Source organism: Trichechus manatus, unplaced genomic scaffold, assembly GCF_000243295.1.
Source record: "Trichechus manatus latirostris isolate Lorelei unplaced genomic scaffold, TriManLat1.0 scaffold00187, whole genome shotgun sequence".
In the NCBI taxonomy this organism is placed as follows: Eukaryota; Metazoa; Chordata; class Mammalia; order Sirenia; family Trichechidae; genus Trichechus; species Trichechus manatus.
This window is the reverse complement of record NW_004444123.1, coordinates 3,829,055-3,845,384: the sequence shown is the minus strand read 5'-3', so window position 1 is coordinate 3,845,384 and position 16,330 is coordinate 3,829,055. Positions and strand designations below refer to the sequence as shown.

The window sequence follows — 16,330 nt, the reverse complement described above, 5'->3', positions numbered from 1 at the left end:
AAGTGAGGCACCCCTTTCCTTGCCTTTTACGTCCACTCGCTGATAGATTCAGCTTGATTTCAGATACCTTCTAAGCTTCTTTTTGAAAAAGAGGCTGAAAATGGGGTTACATAATAGTCTCCCTGATTTAGCAAAATAAAATAAAATTGCTGCTTTCGGATGCCTGGGTGACACAAGCGGTTTGTGGTTGCGTGCTAACCTGAAGGTTGGCGGTTCGAACCCACCCAGGGATACCGCAGAAGGAAAGTCCTGGCTATTTGCTTCCTTAATGATTACAGCCAAGAAAACCCTATGGAGCAGTTCTGCTCTGTGACATATGGGGCCACCAGGAATTGGAATTGACTGGAGGGTGACTAACAACACAGTTGTTTTCAAAACTGTTTGAGGCTACATTTGCATATACCGTATATACGCGCACTGGCAAACACTAGTTGCCCTTCTGAGTTCAGAGTAGCCCAAAAGGTCAACTCTCATGAACTTGAGTGAGGCCTTTTATCCGCGTCACTGACCTCTGTATTTGAAGAACCTGTTTCATTCGAGATGAGGCTAGCGTGAAACGAAAACTAGCAGAACCCGGGGGAGTGGGGGGGTGCGCGTGGCTATGGGACTTCCTGTGGGGGTGGGGGGTCTGGTGATAGAGGTTGCAGGGGGACGTGATCCCATGCCCCAAAACCCATGAAGCAGTTTTCGTTTTGATGTGTCTTTCAGCAAAATGATGCTTCAACACCCAGGCCAGGTCTCTGCCTCAGAAGTCAGTGCCTCTGCCATCGTCCCCTGCCTGTCTCCTCCGGGGTCACTGGTGTTTGAGGACTTTGCCAACCTGACACCCTTTGTCAAGGAGGAACTGAGGTTCGCCATCCAGAACAAGCACCTCTGCCACCGGATGTCGTCTGCGCTGGAGTCGGTCACGGTCAGCGACAGACCCCTGGAGATGTCGGTCACGAAAGCCGAGGTAGGTTCTACCCCGGTTCTCGTTCTGTCAGCACATGCTTTGTGCATGCCCACCATGTGCCAGGCACGTTCCAGGCAGGGGGCCACGGCAGCAAATAAAACAAACAAAACCACTGCCCTCAGAGAGCTTACCTTCTCCTGGGAGGAGGTGACAGTACATGAAACAGGAAAATATGTCGTGTGAGAGACAAGTGCAAAGAAGAATGATAAAGCAGGGAAGGGCACGGGGAGGTTGGGGCGGGGTGGGCTTGCTGTTTTAAATCAAGGAGGTCAGAGAAGTCTTGGCTGACAGCAGCCTTTGCTTTGAGCAGACTTGGAGGAGAGGGACACCTGACAGGGGAGAAGGGCACTGAGGTGGGGGTGAGGCTGACATACCTTGACGAGCAGCAGATGGGCCGGGAGGCTGGGGTAGAGAGGGGGGTGGGGGCGGAGTTGGAGCTGACGTAGTGGGTGGAGGGCAGATTGTGTTGGGTCTTGTAGACTAGTGTAAAGATATGACCATTTAGTCACAGTGAGCTAGGAAGTCATTGGAGGTTTATGAGCAGAGGAGTGACATGATCCAACATACGATTTTAAATGGTCATCTTGGCCGCCATGTTGAAAACAGATGGTTAGGGGTGAGAGCAGAAGCAGAGTGTAGAGAAAGGAGACCACCACAGCAGTCCAGGCGGGAGATGAGGGGCTCTGAGTCAAGATGGGCAGCAGAGGGGCTGAGACGTGTTGGATTCTAGGTCTGTTTTGAAGGTAAAGCTGATTTACTGGTAGATGGGATGTAGGGTGTGAGAGAAGGAGAAGACTCAAGGAGGACTCCAACGTGTTTGGTCTCAGCAGCTCTAAGGGCAGAGTGCCCACTTGCTGGGTAGACTGTAGAGGTGGGATGAGAGCAACAGCAGGGGTCGGGTCCCATTCGACACCCAGTGGAGGTGTCAAGAAGACCGTGGACATGTAGGTCTGAAGTTCAGAGGAGAGCCAGGGCTAGAGATAGAAAGCTGGAAGCCATCATGTGGATGGTATTTACTGCCCTGAGATGGTGTGAGAAGCATGGAGTGTGGTGATTCTTTTCACTGCTCAGGGATCCAGGTACCCAGAACATGGAGCAAGGCCTAGCTGGCCAGCCCCCACCTTCTGCAGCAGCACTCTCAGCCCTGGTACCAGGTGTCCGCTCCAAGCTCAGTTCTGTCTGTGGCACTTGCACTGTTCCCCACTCAGCGATCTTCTGTGGGACACCTGGGGGTAATGGGCGGGTGCGGTGAGAAGTCAGGGAGGGAGTTGCTAGCAGTGCTGTGGTGCTCAAGAACGTCAGAGCTGAAGTCCCAGCTGCTTTTTTGGTCTTTCATTCATGGTTGCAAAGTGAAGACCCATATAAGGTGGTTCAGAGACGGAAGTGTTTCAAGTTTACTTAACTGACAAGTTCACAGCCTTGGGCTAGGGGTGGTGGAACTGACCAAAAAGACTAAGTTTAAAAGGAGGTTGATTCAGAATCTAAACCGTTGCAGTCGAGTCAATGCCGACTCATAATGACCCTATAGGACAGAGTAGAACCACCCCATACAGTTTCCAAGGAGCAGCTGGTGGATTCAAACTGCCCACCTTTTTTGGTTAGCAACCGTAGCTCTTAACCACTGTGCCACCAGGGCTCAAGAATCTAAAAGGGGAGTAATAATGACTCCTGCACAGGATTGATCTGAGGGTTAAACGAGATGACATTTGTTCAGGGTTGAGCAGAGGGCCTGGCTGGTATTTAACATTCAGTGAACAGTAGCTAGGACTACTGTGTGATGCCGTGTCCATAAAGCTTCATTAGGGGCCTTGGCTGTGCCCCACTTCTCCTCAGAGGAGATCACAGTCATTGGTGCCCAGTCCAGTACCGGACAGTGCAGGGGGGACCATGAAACACTCAGGGAGATTTTGTTTTAATCAACTATCTAGAGATAAGAGGATGCAATGGAAGTGGTCCCTAGAGAAGGATGTCATGCTGGGTAAAGTAGAGGGTCAGTAAAAAAGAGGAAGACCCTCAATGAGATGGACTGACACAGTGGCTGCAACAATGGGCTCAAACACAGCAACAATTGTGAGGATGGCGCAGGACTGGGCAGTGTTTCCTTCTGTTGTACGTGGGGTCACTGTGAGTAAGCTTGCTTAATGGAAACACTCCTTAAAGCCAGCCAGCCCGTCTGCTCTGGTTCTGTGTTCGCCAAGTGGCCTTGTAGTCCTAAGTCAGTTAAGTGGGTTTCCCTGCTGGGAGGAGAACACATCAGCTGGAGTTCTGATCCCTTGGTTGCTGTAATTCTCATTTTAAAGGAAGACACGGAGCCATAGGAACCCACAGGCATCCTGCAGGTTTGGGCAGCATGAACCTGTTTCCCAGATCCCAGCCTCCTCTGGGAAGGTGACAAGGCACAGCGAGGCAGTTGTGATGAGGGACACAGGCAGGGCGGCAGGGGGACGATGCAGGAGGAGTAGATTCCCACTCAGAGCCACACGCTCCAAGACAGAGAAGACTGCCCCGTAGACACATTTCCCAGCAGAATGTTTCCTGCTCCGAATGATTGCACTCAGCACCGATAGTCATCAATTTGAATATCAAACTCTTAGTTCTAAACCCAAATGTGTGTTTAAAATAGATTAACATTTTGATTTACTAACATTGCCAATGTTGGAAACCCTGGTGGCGCAGCGGTTAAGAGCTCGGCTGCTAACCAAAAGGTCGGCAGTTCCAATCCACCAGGCGCTCCTTGGAAACCCTGTGGGGCAGTTCTCCTCTGTCCTGCAGGGTCGCTATGAGTCGGAATCGACTCCACAGCAACGGGTTGGGTTTGGTTTTTTGGTTTTAGGTTTAACGTTGCCAATATAATTTTATTTCTAACTGACTGTTTTTTGATTTTCATTATTCATCCTCAGGTGTGCGTGTGTGTGTGGAGCAGCTTTTCACAAAAGTCTAGGGCCTTATTTTCTTCAGATCACTTAGTATTAGGGGCCACCCTGATCTGCCCGATTTTACTGGCAGTAAAAGGCAGTGCCCTTGGGGTAGGTGGCATTTCTTGCTTCCTGTGAAGTGTCTGAAGCTCCCTAGGTGGCAAAAATGGTTTGCGCTCAACTCTGCTCACCCAAAGGTTGGCTGTTGGAACCCACTCAGCAGTGCTGCAGACACAAAGGCCTGGTGATCTGCTTCGGTAAAGATTACAGCCAAGACAACCCTGTGGCGCAGCTGTGCTGTGTAACACGTGGGCTCGCCACGAGTCGGAATCGACCGGACAGCCGTGGGTTTGGGTTTGGTTTCGATTATTAAGCATGTGCCGTTTGGGTTTTATAGGTGGCTCCTGAGGAAGATGAGCGGAAAAAGCGGCGACGGGAACGGAATAAGATCGCAGCCGCTAAGTGCCGAAACAAGAAGAAGGAGAAGACCGAGTGCCTGCAAAAAGTGAGCGCCTTCTAGCCTTATCCGTTCTGCTTGGTCATGCCTGCCCACCCCTAACCTCATGATGGTATCAGAAAGGGACTTAAAAAAAGCCTACCAGCAAGTGTTTTCCCAAGAAGGACCTTAGAATTGGTAGCAGAAAGGCCAGGTGATGGACGAGGAGGCAGCAAAGCTGTTAGCGCAACGAATGTGACTCTGGTATAAAAGCAGGCGTGTGAATTCAAGGCCACAGAATTGTCTCATGGCCACACTCCGGCAGCCTCGGCCGGTCCAAACACGTCCAGCAGGTTGCAGGCTGCAGGGTACGTCTGCCCAGTTGTGGAGGCTTCTCGCCCTGCTTTCCTGAGAAAAGCTGCCAGGCCTCGTTTGACTTGCTTTGAAAAGCCTTTAATCAGTCTCTTCAAACAAGTGATTTCCTTAATTCTCAAGCCGTGGTTACACTTTCCTGGGACCCCTGTCTCATTCGTAGCTCTGCAGCCCTTCTTCCCGTCTCACCCACCAGTCTGAGCCTCCGGCTGAGGTCAGCTGCTCCCCTTCCTGATGCGACAAGCGCCGGGAGCATTAGCATCTAGGGGCAGGCTGGGCGGGCTGGGATGCCAGGAGGCCTTTCCAGGGCTGTGCCCGTTCCCCCAAGCATGGACAGGCGAGGACAGAGTTTTAACCCAGGTCTGCACACCCCCAAGGATTCTGTTGCTTGCCCCAGGGGTCAGTGAAAATTATGAAATTTTGTGTCTCTGTGCACATTTTCCTGGGGAAAGGAGCTTCTCAGTGAGATTAGCAATTCACAAGAAATTAAGGACCGTGAGCTAGATTTCTCCCCAGCCCCCAAGGCCCTTGCAGGCCCAGAAGACCTACATGTGGGCTCTTGGGCTCCATGCAGAAGAGATTTCTCAACCATTGGTGCTACTGAAGGTTTGTTGCCAGTAGAGTCACAGCTGCCTCTGTGGTAGAAACCCAAGGGCATCTCTGAAGAATCCTCCAAGTTCAAAGGCTTCTCCAGGGCCTGGATTCTCCCAGACTGAGTGCTGCTCTCCCAGCTTTGTGGGGCATTGTAGCAGAGACAGTGGTGGTCCCTCTCCAGGCCACTCCCTGCTTGAAGAGGCCTGAGGGGCCCCAGGGACTCCCCCTGCCACCAGGCAGTGCCCCTGGGTCACCCCCTCTTCCCTGGCCCTTCGGCTCCATTCCTAACGCCTCTCTTGTCCCCCAGGAGTCGGAGAAGCTGGAGAGTGTGAATGCCGAACTGAAGGCCCAGATTGAGGAGCTCAAGAACGAGAAGCAGCATTTGATATACATGCTCAACCTCCATCGGCCCACCTGTATTGTCCGGGCTCAGAACGGGCGGACTCCGGAAGATGAGAGAAACCTCTTTATCCAACAGATAAAAGAAGGAACATTGTAAAGCTAAGCAGCCATGGTATGGGGGCAACTGGGGAGTCCTCACTGAATCCTCCTTTTACACCCCAAACCCGGAAGCTGTTGGAGATCTGATTCCTGTGCGCCTCTAGGATCCCAGCAGCAGAGACCCACGGAGGCAGGAGGGCCTCTGCCCTCGGCCCCAGGGTGGACTTTGGACCAGGGCGAGTGCATTGTTGCCTCAACTCCAGGTTTTAGGGTTGATCACAGTGGCCATTCTTAGATGCTCCGGGTGGCCCCTGGGACGGTCCTGCCCACCTTTCCTTCGGATTCGACAAAACCCAGGAGTCCCACCATTAGGATTCATGCAAGACAGTGTCCGTACCTTGGGCGGGACGGGCCGTCTCCTCTGCCGCTGCAGTCACTGGTGGGGAAATGGGGTGAGAATGGTGGCCAGCAGGTTGTGCAACAGCCCGGGTTGTGCTTTCTAGCAAATATGCTGTTCTGTGCAGGAATCACTGTGTGCAAGGCGTTCGTTCCAGAACCGTGCATTGCGCTCGTTGATGTTTGTTTGTTCCGCACAGCCCTGGTGTGGCTTTTATAGGACTTTCTCAGATCCGATTCCTGAGGGTCTGGAGACTGTCCCCATGTGCAGTGTCTTACAGAGTGTTCGGGGGCTCGAGGGGCTTGTGAGCCCCGGCAGACAGAATCCCCTGCAGGCCCGCTACATGGCTCTGCCAGCGGGGAAGGCTGCCTTTTCCCTGGCTCCCAGGCGTTCATGTGAAATCCATGGGCGTGATTGTAGGCCCCCTGCCGCAAATTCAGTTGTAATATCACAGGAAGGATGCAGAAAGAAAGAGCCAGCTTCCAAGGGGTCAGGACTGCTCCGTGACTTAGGTCAGGAGGTGTTTGGAGGCCGAAGAACCAGAGAATTCCACTTTTCTTGCGGTTGAAAACCACCGTCAGGGGAGACATGTTTGAAGCCAGGGGATGTCCAGGCTTTTGCATTATTGGCTGCTGATGGCATTGTTTATGTCATTTAGATGTTTTTAAAAATCTGGCGCAGAGCATTTGCCGCTGTGAGAAGATGCGCTGGTCACAAAGACTGGCTACTGTCTGGCTGTGGAAATTCTGATGTTTCTGTGAAATCCTCAGAGTGTTTAATCCTGCTCAATATTATCATTACAATTTTCTGTAAGAGAAACTATTACTTATTTATCCTAGTATTCTTAACCTGTCAATATAATAAATATTGGAACCGAGATGTGGTCAGCTGGTTTCTGTTCCGTTAGACCTGCTGGTTGCTGGGGTTTAGTTAATCCCCCCTCCATTTCGGGAGGATTTAAATATCCTCAAAGGGTCAGCTTTGTTCCTTGAGGTGCCATGAGGTGCGATCGTTGGCCATAAATCCTGTTCCTCAGTCAAAGGCACCCAATTGCTCAATTTCCCGTCAACAGACCCTGAAACACAGTCCCAAGTATATCCTTTAGACAAACTGTTCCGTGTTAAGATAGATTTTTGATAATAAAACCTGAATTGCTAAATACCTCAACTATCAGTTTCTCTGAATGTACAGACCTCTAAAATGTACAGCCTGTTGTTCAACTTAGAACTTTGATTCCTTACATGCTGCCTCAGAACGCCTCTTAAAGTATTATCCACTTGAATTACATCTGTTACAGTGTCCAAATGTGTGCCTTGTTGCAAATATGTATTTCAAATATCAGGAAAGAATTAGGTGGGGGCAGAGAGGAAGAAAGAGAAAAATGTTAGGATGGGTGTGATAATTCAAAGAAAGGTATTCTACCTGATTTCCTGGAGTTTTCAGGGCATAGGATTCCTTAAACTCGCTGCCACCAAGTTGATTCCGACTCATAGCGACCCTATAGGACAGAATAGAACTGCCCCCTACGGTTTCCAAGGCTGTAATCTTTATGGAAGTGGATGGCCACATCTTTCTCCTATGGAGCGCCTGGCGGATTCGAACCACCAACTTTTTGGTTGGCAGCCGAGCGCTTTAACCGCTGTGCAACCATGGTTAAGCTGCCATGGACAACCATGGATTTGAGAGGAAGGCAGGTGGTGGGACCTAGGGCAGGAAAACTGGTCTGAGAAACGCACTGTTCACGGTTAGTGTAACTAAGTTCTTTCAACAAATGCATTAAAGGCCGTTTTGTTTTCTGTAGACAAGTCTGTTACGTTTTGATACTTCAATAATAATAAAATGATGGATATGTATTTACTGTCAAATTGTTTAGTTCATCTTGCTTCACATTCGAAGGAGAGGGAAGAACGGGGGTCCGAGAGCAGCAGCTTTGATGGGGTTTCCACCAGACCCAGCCCGCCAGCCACCCAGTGTGACAATGCCTCTCCCAGGCTGCCTCCTGCCGGCTGGTGACGTCACACTGGGGGAGCATGGAAACCCCACCCTCCGTCCCCACCTTCCTCCCACCCCTTGTCGTGCCCTGAGATCTGGCCTGACACCTGTTCAGAGTGAAGAACTTGAAAGGGTCCAGGACAGGGTTTCTGGAATGAGATCCTCTCACTTGCCATCAAGAGGTAAAATGCTGAATATTTTCCATCTTGTCTCGATGTCCCCCCTTGGGCTTTGAATATGCCCTTGCAAACCCAGACCCCTGTCCTCTGATTGGTGTTCTCCAAGGGCTGTTTCTCTGTGGAGTGAATAGTGCTCTCCAGCCAGGCTCTGCCTGAGCTGAAACCTCAAAGGAGGCCGAGTTTGTCTTTGTGGAGCCTTCTGTGTGAGAACACAGAAGCTTCCCTATTTGACCAAAAAAACTGCTCTCAGGAACAGGTTCACACTAGGGTGAAAAGGAGTGTTCAGGATGAGTGCTAACAATCCATGGAGCCGCACAACATGCTAATTACTTCACCTGCATTGTCCCATTCGCAGTGCTTAAGGGTTGGCTGCTAACCGAAAGGTCGGCAGTTAGAATCCACCAGTTGCTCCTTGGAAACCCTATGGGGCAGTTCTACTCTGTCTTACAGGGTCTCTATGAGTCAGAATCGACTCGACGGCAATGGGTTTGGTTTTTTTGTTTTACAGCTGTTATTAGGAGCCCCTGGGTGGGGCAAACGGTTAAGTGGTCTTCTGCTAACAGAAAGGTAGTCGTTCAAATCCACCCAGAGGTGCCTTGCAAGAAAAGCCTGGCAATCTACTTCCAAAAGATCACAGACATTGAAAACCCTATGGAGCGCAGTTCTACTCTGCACACCACGGGGTCACCGTAAATTGGAATCTACTTGGCAGTAACTTTTTTTTTTTTTTAACAGCTGTTATCCCCGTTTTACAGACGAGGAAGTGGAGCGTTAAGTAACGTGCTCCAAGTCACCAGGTGATCTTTCTAATGCTGAAGTCTGTGTCTTTTAACCATGATAGCTCCAAGCAGGCGTGTGTATTTTAACAGGCAGCCTTTATCCTCAAGAAATGAGTCTAAGGTGTGGTTTCAGCCATAACATCAAACTGGTAGAGAAGTCTTGGGAGCGGGGTCCTTCTCAGGACTTTCACGAAACAGCTTGGAGCCCACCCATTCGGTGGTTAGCTCTGTGGGAGGGGCAACAAGGCGGGAGGTGGAGCGGAAGGCACTCCCGTGGGTGTAAACGGCTCCCAAGCCACTTCTGCATCGTAGGGAGGTGAGGACAGGAGGCTGTTTGTAGGTCCCTGGAACTGAAGCTTACACTTCCTGATTGTCCTCCTTTCACTGAAGAGAGAATAACTGGGTGCTAGCACACAGGCTGCTTGTGTACATGCATAGTGGAGGCGAGGAATTGAGGTGCTGTCTTAGTCATCTAGTGCCGCTATAACAGAACTACCACAAGTGGGTGGCTTTAACAACGGGAAATTTATTCTCTCACAGTCTAGGAGGCTACAAGTCCAAATTCAGGGTGCCAGCTCCAGGGGAAGGCTTTCTCTCTCTGTCGGCTCTGGGGGAAGGTCCTTGTCATCGATCTTCCCTTGGTCTAGGAGCTTCTCAGTGCAGGGACCCCAAGTCCAAAGGACACACTCGGCTCCCGATGCTGCTTTCTTGGTGGTATGAGGTCCCTATGTCTCTCTGCTCGCTTCTCTCTTTTATATCTCAAAAGAGATTAGCTCAAGACAAAATCCAATCTTATAGACTGATCCTTACCATAACTGCCGCTAATCCCATCTCATTAACATCATAGAGATAGGATTTACAACACATAGGAAAATCACATCAGATGACAAGATGGTGGACAATCACATAGTACTGGGAATCATGGTCTAGCCAAATTGATACAGATATTTTTGGGGGACACAATTCAATCCATGATAGGTAGCACCTGAATATTTAATCCCCAATTCACCCCAGCCACTGAGGAAAAAGATTGTCTGAAGGAGCTATCTGGGTTCTTCATAACAGAGGGTATTACTTATGCAACTGCCCATAATGCACCAAGTTGGCCTTTTTGAAGGTAGTTAGATAAGTCCAGTAGGAAAACCTTTGTCTGGCCCATGCCTTCTTTGTGAAGCAAAGTACTATAGCAGTTCAGAAAAAAAGGCTTTAGGTCAGCTGGACTTGGTGCAAATAGTTAAGAACTAGGCTACTAACCAAAAGGTTGGCAGTTCAAATCCACCCAGAGGTGCCTTGGAAGAAAGGCCTGGTGATCTGCTTCCAAAAGATCACAGACATTGAAAACTCTACGGGGCACAGTTCTACTCTGTCACACATGGAGTTGCCGTGAGTCGGAATCAACCTGAAGGCAACTGGTAGACTTGGTTTCAAATACTGCCTCCACCACCTGTTAGTTTGCTGACTACAGGCAAGTGTTACCATCTCAGCTTCTTTACTTGTAAAAGGGAGACAGTAATAATGGTGCCAAACTCAGTGAGTTCTTCTGATAACGTATGTGAGGCACACACCATGGTGCCAAGGGGAAACCTTTCTGATATTATCACTAAAGGTCTTTACTGTCAACATTTACTGAGATTTTATAGAAGAAAGGGCTAAGGGCCAAGACTGTCAATTCTAGGTATTCAACCAAATTAAGCCATGAGCTCAAATGTGTCCAGTTATTCCATCGTCTTGCATTCCTCGAGCCTTGGTGGAGTTGCTGAATCTTTGGAATTTGAAAAGAAAAAAGCACCAACACAGAATTTTCTTATTTGAAAAGAAATCCTATTTTGGCACCTTCCAGAGATGCCTCTGCGGAGAGGCAAAGAGGTGTTTGTGGGGAAGACGGGGGCCCTGCCCTGAGGGGTAGCTGGGGGGACAGGAACAAAGGGGTATATGACAGTGACAGCTCACAAAGGGCAGCCGGGGATAAATACAGCTGCGCAGGGGACTCAGGCTGAGAGGGCTGTCACCTCTCTCGCCAGGACTGCTGTTTGCAGCTCCTCAAAGAGATCCAAGTCAGGCGGAAAACTTCTCTGGAGCCCACCCAACATCTCTCCACCCTAGAAGAGATTCTGCGTGGTGCCCAAGCCCCTTGTGGCCTCCCCACAGCAAACATCCACACCCTCACCCCAGCCACGCCCAAAGGTGCCTGTAGCGGGGAGTTGAGAGACCCGTGTGGAGCCACCCTTGGCCCAGGAGCACCGCTGACCCCTCGTCTGCCAACGAGACCAAGGAAGACCAGACCCACCACCGTGCCAGTGCTGCTGCAGGGCCAGGAGGCGGCCGCCATGAGCAGTGATTCTCTGTTACCGTATTACACGGCACAGAGCAGCTCTGCCGTGGGGCTCTTCAACACCGCCATGGGGAAGCTGCAGCGGCAGCTGTACAAGGGGGAGTACGACATATTCAAGTACGCACCCATTTTTGAGAGCGACTTCATCCAGATCACCAAACGGGGAGAGGTGATTGATGTGCACAACCGCGTCCGGATGGTGACGGTGGGCATTGCCTGCACCAGCCCCATCCTCGCCTTGCCTGATGTCATGCTGCTGGCCCGGCCAGCCACTGGCTGTGAGGAGGATGGCGGCCGGGCCCCCAGGGGAAGAGGCCGCAAGGCTGCCAAGACCTTAGAGCTCACCCGGCTCCTGCCCTTGAAGTTTGTCAAGATCTCCGTCCACGACCGTGAGAAGCAGCAGCTGCGCCTGAAGTTTGCCACGGGCCGCTCTTGCTACCTGCAGCTGTGTCCCCCTCTGGATGCCCGCGAAGACCTCTTCGCCTACTGGGAGAAGCTCGTTTACCTCCTGCGGCCCCCCGTGGACGGTAACAACAGCACCTACGCCATTCCAGCTGGTGACATGATCTGCATGCCTGTGTTTGAGGACCGGCAGGACAGGCCGAGCCCGGGACCAGTGGATGTCGGTGGGAAGGGGGATCAGGACCAGGTGAGCATCAGGAGCCTCCACGTGTTCTCGGAGGTGTCTGGCGTCACCTCCGCTGCTTTTGCTGGTGGGGAGGGGATCCAAAACGCCACCCACAAACCTACCCCGAACACAAAACCCGCAGAGCCTGCCACGAGGGCGGCAGTAAGGACGGTAACGAGCCCCACAGCAGGCACTGTGAGCGTGGCGGCCACCAAGGCTGCAGGACAGCAGCAGACGCACACAGCGATAGCAGGAGCAGCCTCCAAGGACGCCAGAGGGAGCCGAAGCAGCCTCGCCATTGCAGGCGCTGCCAACGTGTCCTCGCAGAGCATCGAGGGGGCTGTGGCAGCGGCTGCAAGCAGGTCCTCAGAGCTCACCAGCCTCTCTCCGGAAGCCAGCACGAACGTGGCGATTGCAGGAGCAGAGTCTGCGGGTGAGACTGGTGTAGAACCAGCTGACGATCCAGCCGCAGAGCCTCTGGTCTCAGCCTTGCCCAGCGGAGGCATCATGAGTGGGGAGGATGGAAACCAGCGAGGCCCCCAGCCCAACATTGCAGCCCGCAGGGAGCGAAGGGCAAGGCGGGAGCGAAGGGAAAAGGGCACAGCGCTCAGTCGGAGGAGCTCCCGACACCGCGGGACGGGCAAGAGTCGCCACAAGACAGAAGGTGACAGGATGAGCGGGAAGTCTTCTGGCCGGTCCATAGGCAGCCGCAGAGCCACTAGAGATGACCAAAAGGACAGAGGCCGTGGCAGCCCCGGGGGCAGCAGACACTCCTCGGCTCACAAAGGCGTCAGCCACACACCCATCGCAAAGGAGTCCGGGAGGAGCCTCTCTGCCAGGAGTTCACGTTCAACGACCAAGAGCCTCAGCAGGATCAGCTCTTTCCTGAGGAACGTCAGAGCCAGCCTGACCACGAGAACAGGGGCCTCACCTCGGGACAGAGGGGTGGACATTCTGTCTCAGACGGTGGAGAAGAGGAACGTGGAGGCCATCATGGAGACAGCAGAGGGTGAGCAGGGACTGGAGATCACGAGTACTGTGACGTCTGAGATCATGGAGACAGTGACCTTTGAAACCCACTAAATGGAGCCAGAGTTGGAAGCTGCAAAGGGGGCTGGGGCTCAGGAAGAATCCCTGGACTGCAGTTTAAATATTAAAATAATAAATTTACGATTTCAGGATGGCATGCTGTGTTTGACTTTCCATGTCCCGTAGCCTGGTGGTGACGTCACAGTGGATTCTGTGACGTCAGCCCCACCTCACATCCACTCACACCATGCTCGGTGGAGCCAGCGTGAGTGCCCCATCCTGCCTCCTGAGGTTATGGCCAGGAAGCTCCACCGCCTTCTCCTCTCCCTGTTATAAACTTCTTTCCCCTGAAGGTCCACAGGGGGACAAGGTGCATCATGAACAAGAATAGGACTCATTCCCCTTCAGGGCATTCATGGGAGGGAGGAGGGGTGCAGCAGCATTTGCCGGCAATCAGAACAGGGCAGACTAGGTGGCTTATAAGGACAGAGCCCTGGTGGTTAACAGTTCAGCTGCTAACCAAAAGGTCAGCATTTCAAATCCACCAGTCACTCCTTGGAAACTCTATGGGGCAGTTCTACTGTCCTATAGGGCCGCTATGAGTTGGGATCGACTCAATGGCAGTGGGTTTGGTTTTCGGTTTTTGTATAAGGAACAGATATATTGCTCATAGCTCTGGAGACTAGTAAGTCCAAATCGATGTGTGGGCCAGGCCATACTCCCTCTGAGGTTTTCAGGGGCAAATCCTTTCTTGTCTCCCCCAGCTTGTGGTGGCCCCAGTGTTGCTTGGCTGCTTAATGCACCTTCACAGGTTGTCTTTCCTTTGTCTCTGTGTCTCGTCTTTTATAGGGACACCACGATGATTGAATTAGGATCCACCCTATTCCAGTGTTTCCAAACAAGGTCATGTTCACACAACCAGGGATTAGGATTTTAACATTTTGGGGAACACAACTCAATCCATAGGCCAGGAGCAATTCTACTCTTGGGTATTGACCCTGGAGAAACTGGAAACAATCCAAATTTCCATCAATGGGATAATTGGTAATACAGTGGGATATGAATAGAGTAGAATATTATACAACAAAAAATGAATAGTAGCTGCACACATTATTAGCATAGATGAATCTCACAAAGTTTTTAAAAAGCAAGTCACAGAGAATCCGTACGGCATAATTTCACTCGTAGTGTACCTGATTGGTAGAACTGTTGTGGTATTAGTGCTGCTATAACAGAAATACAACAAATGGGTGGCTTTAATGAACAGAAATTTATTTTCTCAGTTTAGGAGGCTAGAAGTCCTAATGCAGGGCACCGGCTGTAGGCGAAGGCTTTCTCTCTCTGTTGGCTCTCTCCTTGTCTCTTCCCAGCTTCTGTTCCTTGGCGCCCTGGTGATCTTCATGTGGTGTGCCATCTATCTTCCATCTCTGCTAGCTTGCTTGCTTGCTTAATCTGCTCTTTTATATCTCAGCAGAGATTGATTTAAGACATAGCCTACACTAACATTGCCTCATTAACGTAACAAAGAAAGCCCATTCCCAAATGGGACTACAACCACAGGATGCTGTTGCTGTTAGGTGCCATCAAGTCAGTTCCAACTCATAGCGACCTACCCAGTCCTGTGCCATCCTCACAATCCTTGTTATGCTTGAGCCCATTGTTGCAGCCACTGGGTCAGTCCATCTCATTGAAGGTCTTCCTCTTTTTCACTGACCCTCTGCTTTACAGGCATGATGTCCTTCTCCAGGGACTGGTCCCTCCTGATAACATGTCCAAAGTACATGAGATGAAGTCTCGCCATTCTTGTTTCTAAGGAGCATTCTAGCTGTACTTCTTTTAAGACAGTTTTGTTCGTTCTTCTGCAAGTCCGTGGTATATTCAATATTCTTCGCCAACACCATAATTCAAAGGCATCCTTTCCTCTTTGGCCTGCCTTATTCATTGTCCAGCTTTTGCATGCATATGAGGCAATTGAAAACACCATGGCTTGGTTCAGGCACACCTTAGTCCTTAAAGTGACATCTTTGTGACATCTTCTCTTTTTAACACTTGAAAGCTGTCTTTTGCAACATATTTGCCCAATGCATCACACCATTTTATTTCTTAACTGCTGCTTCCGTAGGCATTGATTGTGGATCTAAGGAAAATGAAATCCTTGACAACTTCAATATTTTCTCTGATGTTGCTTATTGGTCCAGTTGTAAGCATTTTTGTTTCCTCTGTGTTGAAGTGTAGTCCATACTGAAGGCTGTAGTCTTTGATCTTCGTCAGTAAGTGCTTCAAGTCCTCTTCACTTTCAGCAAGTAACACTGTGGCATCTGCATATCACAGGTTGTTAGTCTTCCTCCAATCCTGATGCCCTGTTCTTCTTCATATAGTCTTTGGATTATTTGCTCATCATATTGATTGAATAAGTGTGGTGAGAGGACACAACCCTGACACACACACCTCTTCTGATTTTAAACATTCATGTATCCTCTTGTTTTGTTGGAATGACTGCCTCTTTGTCTATATACAGGTTCAGCATGAGCATGATTAAGTGCTCTGCAATTCCCATTCTTCCCAATGTTATCCATAATTTGTTATGATCCAGACAGTTGAATGCCTTTGCATAGTCAATAAAACACAGGTAAACATCTTTCTGGTATTCTCTGGCTTTCAGCCAAGATCCATATGACATCAGCAATGATGTCCCTTGTCCTCTTCTGAATACAGCTTGAATTTCTGAATTGAGAGACCATCTCAAGACTAGATTTGACACATTGAACACTAATGACCAAAGACCAGATGAGTTGTGGAATAACGTCAAGGACATCACACATGAAGAAAGCAAGAGGCCATTAAAGAGACAGGAAAGAAAGAAAAGACCAAAATGGATATCAGAAGACACTCTAAAACTTGTTATTGAACATAGAATAGCTAAAGAGAAAGGAAGAAATGATGAAGTAAAAGAGCTGAATAGAAGATTTCAAAGGGCGGCTCCAGAAGACAAAGTAAAGTATTATAATGAAATTATAATGAAATGTGCAAAGACCTGGAGTTAGCAAACAAAAAAGGAAGAACACATTCAGCATTTCTCAAGCTGAAAGAACTGAAGAAAAAATTCCAGCCTCGAGTTGCAATATTGAAGGATTCTACGGGGAAAATATTAAATGATGCAGGAAGCATCAAAAGAAGATGGAAGGGCCCAGTAAAACCATGAGAGTAACGAGGTACAGGAGTCCAGTGACAAGGCCCAGAAGGCAGAAGGGGAGTAGGAAGCTGATGATAGGGAACACAAAGTA

The 16,330-nt window shown here is 50.1% G+C and overlaps 2 protein-coding genes across 3 annotated transcripts in view; both read left to right on the top strand.

The window, feature by feature from the left end:
* The first annotated feature begins 666 nt into the window (after window positions 1-666).
* Window positions 667-16,330, top strand: part of ATF3 (activating transcription factor 3) — a 17,968-nt gene continuing 2,304 nt past the window's right edge. Inside the window, exons 1-3 of one of the 2 annotated variants that reach the window (XM_023741730.1) lie at window positions 667-952; window positions 4,265-4,372; window positions 5,577-5,783. In XM_023741730.1, the coding sequence (XP_023597498.1) occupies window positions 713-952; window positions 4,265-4,372; window positions 5,577-5,768 (540 nt within the window). In that variant the 5' untranslated portion in view covers window positions 667-712 and the 3' untranslated portion in view covers window positions 5,769-5,783. Of the gene's footprint in view, window positions 953-4,264; window positions 4,373-5,576; window positions 7,999-16,330 lie in introns of those variants that run through there. The other variant, XM_004387534.3, reaches the window with a different exon arrangement.
* Window positions 11,385-13,100, top strand: GARIN4 (golgi associated RAB2 interactor family member 4). Its single transcript, XM_004387548.1, has one exon. The coding sequence runs from the start codon at window positions 11,385-11,387 to the stop codon at window positions 13,098-13,100; it is 1,716 nt and encodes a 571-aa protein (XP_004387605.1).

Coding starts and splice junctions, on each gene's coding strand:
- GARIN4 (XM_004387548.1), top strand. CDS start 11,385: ATGAGCAGTGATTCTCTGTTACCGTATTACACGGCACAGAGCAGCTCT.